This window comes from Solanum dulcamara, chromosome 12 (assembly GCF_947179165.1).
Source record: "Solanum dulcamara chromosome 12, daSolDulc1.2, whole genome shotgun sequence".
Lineage (NCBI taxonomy): Eukaryota > Viridiplantae > Streptophyta > Magnoliopsida > Solanales > Solanaceae > Solanum > Solanum dulcamara.
This window is the reverse complement of record NC_077248.1, coordinates 12,004,486-12,014,170: the sequence shown is the minus strand read 5'-3', so window position 1 is coordinate 12,014,170 and position 9,685 is coordinate 12,004,486. Positions and strand designations below refer to the sequence as shown.

The 9,685-nt window shown below is 36.3% G+C and overlaps 1 protein-coding gene across 1 annotated transcript; it reads left to right on the top strand.

The window, feature by feature from the left end:
- Positions 1–1,338: 1,338 nt before the first annotated feature.
- Positions 1,339–2,457, top strand: LOC129875600 (cationic peroxidase 1-like). Its single transcript, XM_055950893.1, has 3 exons — positions 1,339–1,491; positions 1,625–1,819; positions 1,906–2,457. The coding sequence occupies exons 1-3, from the start codon at positions 1,339–1,341 to the stop codon at positions 2,455–2,457; spliced, it is 900 nt and encodes a 299-aa protein (XP_055806868.1).
- Positions 2,458–9,685: the final 7,228 nt, after the last annotated feature.

Genomic DNA, 9,685 nt, shown 5'->3' with positions numbered 1-9,685 from the left:
CCAAAACTTGAAGTTGGTAGTTTCTTATAATATTTTATTTATATAAGTGAAGCTCCTTAATTACTCACCTCGTTTAATATATCTAAATAACCATTCCTAGTGAGAGTAATTATTAATGAATTAATTATCAATTTAAGAGGCGTATGAAATTCAAAGTGGATAAATAAAATAAATAGAGTGAGTACAAAATATAAATGGAGCTTAGAAAATATTAGAAAAATTATCTAATTACACAAACATTCCTTCTATAAATACTAATCTACTTTATAGTTTGAAATAATTATATATTGTCTCACTAATTAATATTTTCGTATCAGAGTTCCAATCACATACACTAATCCTTCAGATTTCAAGTCAGATACATTTATCTTTGCTACTAGATATATTCTGAAATATAGATACATAAGGACTAGGCGAGTTAGAGGCGAGAGAGAGAGAGTTAGTGCATCTCATATACATGTGAATCATGATTGGATACAATATATCTGAAATAATTACACTTAATTTAACCTGCATGTATATGAGATACATATATCTGAGTGTGTCAGATACATGTATCTAACGAAGTACATGTGGTGCAGAAGATAATTTCTAAAACTAAAGCAAATGCACGTAATTAGGTCCTAGTTTATGTTGTTCGCTCAAAAATATTTTCATGTGCCCACCATGTCAATGATCCTAAGCAGGCATGTTGACGTATTAGATAGTAAAATATATCCCAGGAGAAAATGCTTATTAGTCTTTGAGTTTTCTTCATTTTTTTTTAATAATATTTGTAATTGATTCTAATGTTTATTATATTTAATTTCGTCACTTACATTATGAACAATTGATAAAGCACCTAAAAAGTCACGGTGAGATTAGAATTATATTTCTCTTTTAAGTAACCATGAATATCTTTTTTCTTCATCTAGAAAAAAACAAAAAAATTCAAAGGTTTAGCGCGTACAATTTATTTACTAAATAAAAATTGAATTGGTGTCAATCTAGACGCTGCCAATATAATAGGTTTAATTTGAATTATCAATTTGAAACAATTGATAATACCAAAACTTAACATTTCGTGCGTGGGTTGATATAGTGAAACAGAAAACTAAAAACTAGTATGGCTCATTCTTATGAGAGTTGCTTAGCCTAGAACCATTATCGGTTACAATAGTCAACATTTTTCCTCCCTATAAATACAACCACATTTTACTCTCATCATCACCAAATCGAAATACAACAAACAAGTGTAGAACTTCATAGACTATATATTATATAGTAATTATACAGAAAAAAATGGCTTCAACTAGCTTCCTCTTTCTTCATGTGTTAGTCGTGTTTACTCTAGCACGCATGGCTTTTTCGGATTTGTCAAATAATTTTTACAATGATATTTGTCCCGAAGCTTTACCAACCATTAAACAGGTTGTTGAGGATGCAGTCAGGCAAGAGAGGCGAATGGGTGCCTCTTTGCTACGATTACATTTTCATGATTGTTTCGTTAATGTAAGATTCTTTTTTTCCACATAATGATTTGCATTTCATTCTAGTTTCTATTTTTTATGAAAGAAATATTGAGTATTCAATCTAAAATATTTGAGATGTCGTTGCTAATGTATTTCTTATAATAAAAATGTAGGGTTGTGATGCCTCGATTCTTCTTGATCAAACGTCTATTATCGATAGTGAGAAGACTTCTCGTGCTAATAACAATTTTGCCAGAGGATTTGAAGTGATCGATCAAATTAAATCGGAGGTTGATAAAGTTTGTGGACGGCCAGTTGTATCTTGTGCAGACATCTTGGCTGTTGCAGCTCGTGACTCTGTAGTTGCTGTGCGTATTACTCCTTTTTTCCCCTAACATAAGCTATAGTTAATTTAATGTATAATTAAACTGATATTTTTGTTACATTCACACAGTTACATGGACCAACATGGGAAGTGCAACTAGGAAGAAGGGATTCCACTACAGCAAGTAGAACCACTGCCAACAATGACATTCCAACTCCATTCATGGACTTACCCGCACTTGTGGACAATTTCAAGAAGCAAGGTTTGGATGAAGAAGACCTCGTTGCTCTCTCCGGTGGACACACACTAGGGTTTGCTCAGTGTTTCACTTTCAGGAATCGCACCTACAATGAGACTAACAAAATTGACTCCACCTTTGCAAGCCAACGCCAAGCAAATTGTCCTCGTAGTGGAGGTGATTCCAATCTTGCTCCTCTTGATCCTACACCTGCTCTTTTCGACTCGAAATATTTCAGTAATTTGGTGTCTAAGAAAGGGCTTTTGCATTCTGATCAAGCACTATTTAGTGGAGGAGAGACTGATGAGCTTGTTAAAGCCTATAGTACAAACCTAAGGACTTTCTCGAAAGATTTTGCTGAGTCTATGATTAAGATGGGTAATATCAAGACGTTAACTGGGAATCAAGGTCAGATTCGTATTGATTGCAGGAAGGTGAATTAAGCACGTACGTGCCCATGATGAAGCTGGTGAAATCAACTATTTCAATAATTTGATTATTTTTCAATTTTAATTGTTATTTTTATTCATTTGTAACCTTTGTTAAGTTAATTGTGTGGTAATTAATTTTCCAAGAAATTGGATCTTGTTGTTCTGATCAAGATATTCTTAAATCACTGTTTTGACTACTAAAAAGCAAAGCAAAATCCGATAGACAGAATCAGTCCAAAAAAAGGAGGAGAAATCGACCCTGTCCGTTGATTTTGTAAAAAAAGCAAAATCGACGGACATCCGCCGGAATTTTTTCCGTGCAAAAATATGCAAAAATTATAATTAAAAAAATATATTATTATAAATAAAACCAACGCATTCCCTCAATTTTTTAATTATTTTTGAAGAAAAATCGATGGAAGACGTCGGCTTGTGAAGTGCAGAATTATAGTTGAAGAGTATAAATAAAAATGATGAAATTTCATCAAAAATATGTGTGATCAAGTGGTAGAATTGTCCAAAGTAATAGAAAATACTTGGGTTCAATTCCAAATAGCAATATTTTTTAGAGATAATTACGCCACATGACCATTCGTCAAAAGTAATTACCAAAAAAATTGTCATTCGTTGTATAGGCATGCTATATTGTATATGATTTTGGTTATTTTTTTTATGTAAATAAAACATGAATATATTTGTTGTAAACTAATTAGTTTATTGTATATATTTGAAATTGTCCCTTAATTATGTATATTTATGAAAAATCGATTCTCCTGGTCGATTTTTGCGATTTTGACCCATTTTTAATAGCGAGTGTTCCAATGAATTTTTAGCTTGCTTTAAAATAGATTTGAATATTTGGTTCATGTTTCGAAAGATTCGAATGGATTACAAATAATACTAAAAACCTAATAGGTGAATTTTCTAATAATATCTGGTGTGATCGCGATCTCAATTAGGTAGCACAATTGTGCAGAAGGAAGAAGTTATGGGCAATGTTATCGCGCATAAGGAAAGACATTGAGCAGCACCATAGGACGCGAACCCATATAAGGGGATGACAACCTTCAGTGCTAACGCGCAACAAGGGCACAATCGTGCTCGATTCTTGGGCCCCGTGTTTGGCGCAAAGGCGCTCAAGGTTGGTACAGTGACTTTAAAACATTGGATTATAAAATTTAAGTTTATTTCACAATTTTTGGAGTTTTATGCGCAAAGGCAAAACTAGAAATTTATTCAACTTTTATACCAAAACTCCAAGAACATGACAAACATATGCCTAGGTCTAATAAGCCTCAAGTGCATATGGGCTACTCATCTGTTCAAAAAGGTTAAGTGCTATATATATATTTTGGTTTTCCACTCGGTGTTCAGAGCTCGTGGAGTTCCAACTAAATTTGGATCGCGCACTGCAGGGGTCATTCGGAGGTGGTGCTCACAACATAATTTTTTCCATACCCAGGATTCAAACCCGAAACCTCTAGTTAAGGATGAGGTAGTCTCACCACTGCACCATAACCCATATTGGCAGCGACGTAGTGTTCAGAGAACACACATTCCCTTTTGGTTTTTTGATTATCTTTAATTTGATTAAAAATTATAAACTAAGTGATAAATTGTCTTTCGATTTTTTAAACTGAACAAGAAAAACGGATATCTATTTTTAGTATAGTGAACAAAAGGAGTACTAATGAAATTATATATAATTTTTCCCAAATATTAAAAAATCCCATTTATTGCGGAGAAAATTTTGCTACATTCTAACCAAGTTCATTTAATACAAATTTCATCAATTTCATTCTACAAATCAGTATAAACAAATTAAAGGAGACATCAAACGTATTATTCAAACATAGTTGTTGATCTAATGATCACATATCTTCTCTTCATCAATATTTTGTTTAAAAGAATTTTCGGTGAGACAAGTTATGGCCATGGGGCCATTAATTGATTCATATATGTGAACGTACCATATAAATAGTGATTAATGAATCAGCCAATAAATAATAGTGGCAAGTGACGTTAAGTGGGCCGGGCGGGTCAATCCAGCCCGCCTTTTTTGCCCACTGGGGTACCAGGCCGGGTCAGACTGGACCCTTAATGGGCCGGGCCAATCTCAATAGTGAAAATGTATTAAAAATTCTGGTCCATGACCCATTAAGGGTATAGGGTCCGGACTTAATAGGTCGGGCCGGGTTGTGCTTGTTAGGCTTGATATATTTTTTTCCAGCATTTATGTTGTAACAACCCCTAAAATGTTGTATGTTGGTATTTCAATTCTCGACAAAAATAATACAGCCTTTGTATTTTGGGCATAACTTTTCATAGGTTGGTCCAAATTAGGTGATTCAAATTTCTGGGTAATCACAACATCCTTACCTACAACTTTCATGAAGAACATAACTTTAAATTCGGAATATAAGTAGGTCAAATAAATTAATCTTTGCAAGATATAGTGCTGTGACGGAATTGAGTGTTGATAGAAGAAAATTCATATCTCACTGTAGGTTGCTCCAAATGGGTTGATTCTTGAACGATATGAAACTAGACTTCCATATCTACAATTCTTATGAAGAAACCAAATCCTAATAAGGAATTTATCTTATTCAAACGTAGCTTCGAAAATGAGTATTCTGTTAAAAAGAACTCATCTTACCTACCATGGAAACATCTAGATGCATTTGACATCATGCATGACATAAATTGTCCTCCATTTAACATCATCCATGACATCAATATATTCCATTAAATTTTCAGATTTTTCTTTATAATTATTTTATTTATTGTTAGGTCCCTCTTTCCCACCTATAAATACCCACCTTATTTCCTCATTTTATTCATCAAGCTTTCCTAAGCATTTCTTCTCTCTATATACTTCTTCTCAAATATAGTTTTAGTTTTAGTAGTATAAAAATACTACTCCGGTTATTCTTATACTCCGGATAGTACAAAAAAACGCTCCGGCGAGAAGAAAAGGCTAGGGATCCAAGAGTATTCCAATTCAGAGTAAACCTTCGGATTTAAGGTATGTAAGGCTTTCATAGCATTGGATTGAGTTCGTCCATGCGCCCAATATTTAAATTTATTATAATTGAGTTATAGTTGAGTTTTATTCAAATCTTGAATTCTAGATGAATTAATTCTTCTTCTATTGAGTTTGATATATTTATGCATTAATATTATTATTATTGTTATCTCTCATATTATTGGAATTATTGTTCATGGCTACTTTCCCATGAATTCTAATTGATTTGATGTTCATGAATATTTTTACATATGTTTTGAGTAAAGATGTTGACTTTTTATTATTTTTATTGATGAAAGAGAGTTATATGAATTAATACTATATATGTATTTTATTGAGTTTTGAAAGAGTAAAAGAGTTGAATTTGAATGAATTTGAGAAAAATGATATTTTGAGCAAGATGTTTTGATGAGATGTAAATGATGTTTTTGGAAGTATAATGATTGATGAACATGAAATGAGATGAGTTTGATGATTTAAATTAAAGTCTAATGAGACTAGATGATGAGTTTAATATGAGCACATATTTTGGGAGTAGTATTGAGCACCGAGTTGGGTAAGAGTTTAATTGACTCAAACCCCAGAACTACGTAGCCAGCGTAGGATGGAGGCTATGCCTCTTAAGTCCCAAAAAGAGGACTTTGATGAATGGATCCAAGATGGTGATGTCCTTTACCCTGGCAAGGTATTGGATGGATGTGGCAACGACATCGCTTCGTTGTATCATCGCTAGCTCATAAGTGATGGTTGTCGGTTAGAGAAACTCCCAATTGAGTAAGCATTGCTTATTACTATTATTTTTATTATTATATTTTAAACTTGCATTACATATTCATGTTGAGATGATGTTGAGTTCTGAGCTGAGTTTTCTTGAGAGGAGTTTCTTGATATCTATCCTTACCTTCCTGCCATTTTACATACTCGTACATTCCACGTACTGACGTCATTCGACCTGCATCGTTTTATGATGCAGATACAGGTGTTAGAGATCCTCAACAGGCGCATCGTTGAAGATCATTTCTTTTCAGCTATTTGGTGAGTCCTTCTTGTATTCGAAGGAACTCCTTATCCTTTTATTATTGTTGAGTGTGATGTTTCTTTTGAGGTAGCCATGGACATGTCATTGGCACCATCTAAGAGTATTAGAGGCTTCATAGACAGAGTCTGATGATGTAATCGGAGTAGTTCTCCTTAGAAACTACTTCTTCTAAGAATTATATATTTTTCCTTTGATTATGACAATCCCACATTAGTATTATTAAGTCTTCCGCTGATGAACAAATGAGTAATAAGACCAAGTGGTTCTCTCGGAAGCCAGAGATGGTTTCTGAGTGCCGGCCACGCCTAGGGTACCCTCTCGGGGCGTGACAAACTTGGTATCAGAGCACAGAGTTCAAGAGTCCTAGGGTGTCTATGAAGCCGTGTCTAGTAGAGTCTTGTTTATAGGTGTGTCGTGCACCACACTTATAATCAGGAAGCTATAGGACATTAGGAATTATTTCACTTCTTTCATAATCTGAGTTCGTGCGATAGAGTTTAACTCTATAAAAGCTTTCTTTCTAATTCGTGCGTTTACGCGTTTCAGACATGCCTCCTAAACGTTCAGCTAGTCAGAGGAACGCTCTCAGCACTGAGGTTCCACAGTCAGTGATGCCTCCACGGAGAACTAGGGGCCGACCTGCAAGGTCTACTGAGGTACCCCAAGTACCTACTGTTCAGACCACTCCTACTTCTGAGGATGATTTTCGAGGAGCGATTGCTATGCTCACCCAGTTGGTGGCTGCTCGAAATAGTAGCCAGAGTTCACCAACTCCTAGCTCTAGTTATCAAGAGCCGTCTGCTGCCACGAGGATCAGAGATTTTCTGAGAATGAATCCACCGGTCTTCACGGGTTCTAACGTTGATGAAGACCCCCAAAATTTCATTGATGAGATGTGGAAGATACTAAAAGCGATGCATGCTACAGAGATTGAGGGTGTTGAGTTGGTGTCTTATCAACTCAAGGATGTCGCAAATGTCTGGTATAACCAGTGGGAAGAAAGTAGAGGTGAAGATGCAGAGCCTGCTCTTTGGGATGAGTTTGAAAGAGCATTTCTTGATAACTTTTTTCCCCAAGAGCTACGTGAAGCAAAAATTGAGGAGTTTGTGAACCTCAAGCAAGAGAGTATGACTGTGAAAGAATATAGTTTGAAGTTTATTCAATTGTCCAAATATGCCCCAGAAATGATTCCCCATATGAGGTCTAAGATGAGAAAGTTTGTCTCTGGCCTAGGCAAACATGTAAAGAAAGAATGTAAGGCAATGTTAATGATTTCTGACATGGATTTTTCTAGATTGATGGTGTATGCTCAGCAGGTTGAGGATGATAAGAAAAAGGACCGAGAAGAACACCTAAGCAAGAAGGCTAAGTCTGCTGGGCATGAGAATGAGCAGAAGCAAGGGAAGGGTAACAAGTCTTTCTTTCAGAAAAGGTCTTCCAATTATGCACCTTCCCCGACAAATACTTTTACACCTAATACCAGGTATGATCAAAGATCTCTAAGTCACCAAAACTTCCGATCTCAAGGTTCTCAGTCCCAATTAAGTATGGCTCAAGGTTCTAGAGGGAAACCACCATGTGCTAGATGTGGAAGGCTCCATTTGGGAGAGTGTCGTGTGGGCACCAATGCTTGCTACGGATGTGGAAAGATAGGTCACTTCCAGAATGAGTGTCCTTCAAAAAGGCAGGGAGATGGAAGTAGTAGAGCTCAGTTTTCTTCTGCAGCTCCACAGAATAGAGGTAATCATAGAGGTGCAGCTTCAAGTGCAGGTGGGGGAACCAACCGCCTGTATGCTATGGGTAGTCGCCAAGACCAAGAAAACGCACCCGATGTTGTTACTGGTATGCTTCGAGTCCTTTCTTTTGATGTGTATGCATTACTTGATCCAGGTGCTACATTATCTTTTGTGACTCCTTACTTGGCTAGTAAATTTGAGATCCTTCCTGAGTGTCTTCTTGAGCCTTTCAGTGTGTCTACTCCTGTTGGTGATTCTATCTTAGCTGAGAGGGTCTATAGAAATTGTACTGTGTCAATCTATCATAGGGATACCATGGCTGACTTAGTTGAGTTGGACATGGTTGATTTTGATGTGATTCTTGGTATGGACTGGCTTTATTCTTGTTATGCTTCGGTTGATTGTAGGACCCGAATTGTCAAGTTTCAATTTCCAAACGAGCCTATCTTAGAGTGGAAGGGGAATTCTGTAGTGCCTAGGGGTAAATTTATTTCCTACCTTAAGGCCAGAAAATTAATCTCTAAGGGATGTATATATCATATAGTTCGAGTCAAAAATATTAATGATCAGACTCCATCTCTTGAGTCAGTTCCCATTGTGAATGAGTTTCCTGAAGTCTTTCCTGAGGATCTACCCGGAATTCCTCCTGATAGAGAGATAAACTTTGGTATTGATATCCTTCCTGATACACAACCTATCTCTATTCCTCCTTATAGGATGGCTCCTGCTGAGTTGAAAGAGTTGAAAGAACAACTGAAAGACCTCCTAGATAAGGGGTTTATTAGGCCAAGTGTCTCACCCTGGGGCGCTCCTGTCCTATTCGTGCGAAAGAAAGATGGGTCCCTTAGAATGTGCATTGATTACCGACAACTAAACAAGGTCACCATTAAAAACAAGTACCCTCTCCCCAGAATAGATGATTTATTTGACCAACTTCAGGGTGCCACATGTTTCTCTAAGATAGACCTCAGATCAGGCTATCACCAGTTGAAAGTGAGAGAATGTGACATCCCGAAGACGGCTTTTCGAACCCGCTATGGTCATTTTGAGTTTCTTGTTATGTCCTTTGGATTGACAAATGCTCCAGCAGCTTTTATGGACCTCATGAACCGAGTATTCAAGCCATACCTAGATACGTTTGTAATTGTCTTCATCGATGATATTTTGGTCTACTCTAGAAGTAAGAGTGAGCATGCTAATCACCTTAGGATTGTCCTTCAAACTCTTAAGGAGAAGGAGTTGTATGCTAAGTTTTCAAAGTGTGAGTTTTGGCTTGAGTCTGTAGCATTCCTAGGTCATATTATATCTGGGGATGGAATCCAAGTTGATACTCAAAAGATTGAGGCAGTTAAGAACTGGCCCCGACCCACCTCTCCAACCGACATAAGGAGTTTCTTAGGTTTGGCTGGTTACTACAGGAGGTTTGTTGAGGGATTTTCA

Coding starts and splice junctions, on each gene's coding strand:
- LOC129875600 (XM_055950893.1), top strand. CDS start 1,339: ATGGCTTTTTCGGATTTGTCAAATAATTTTTACAATGATATTTGTCCC. Junction 1,492..1,624: donor TTCATGATTGTTTCGTTAAT/GTAAGATTCTTT, acceptor ATAAAAATGTAG/GGTTGTGATGCCTCGATTCT. Junction 1,820..1,905: donor CTCGTGACTCTGTAGTTGCT/GTGCGTATTACT, acceptor ACATTCACACAG/TTACATGGACCAACATGGGA.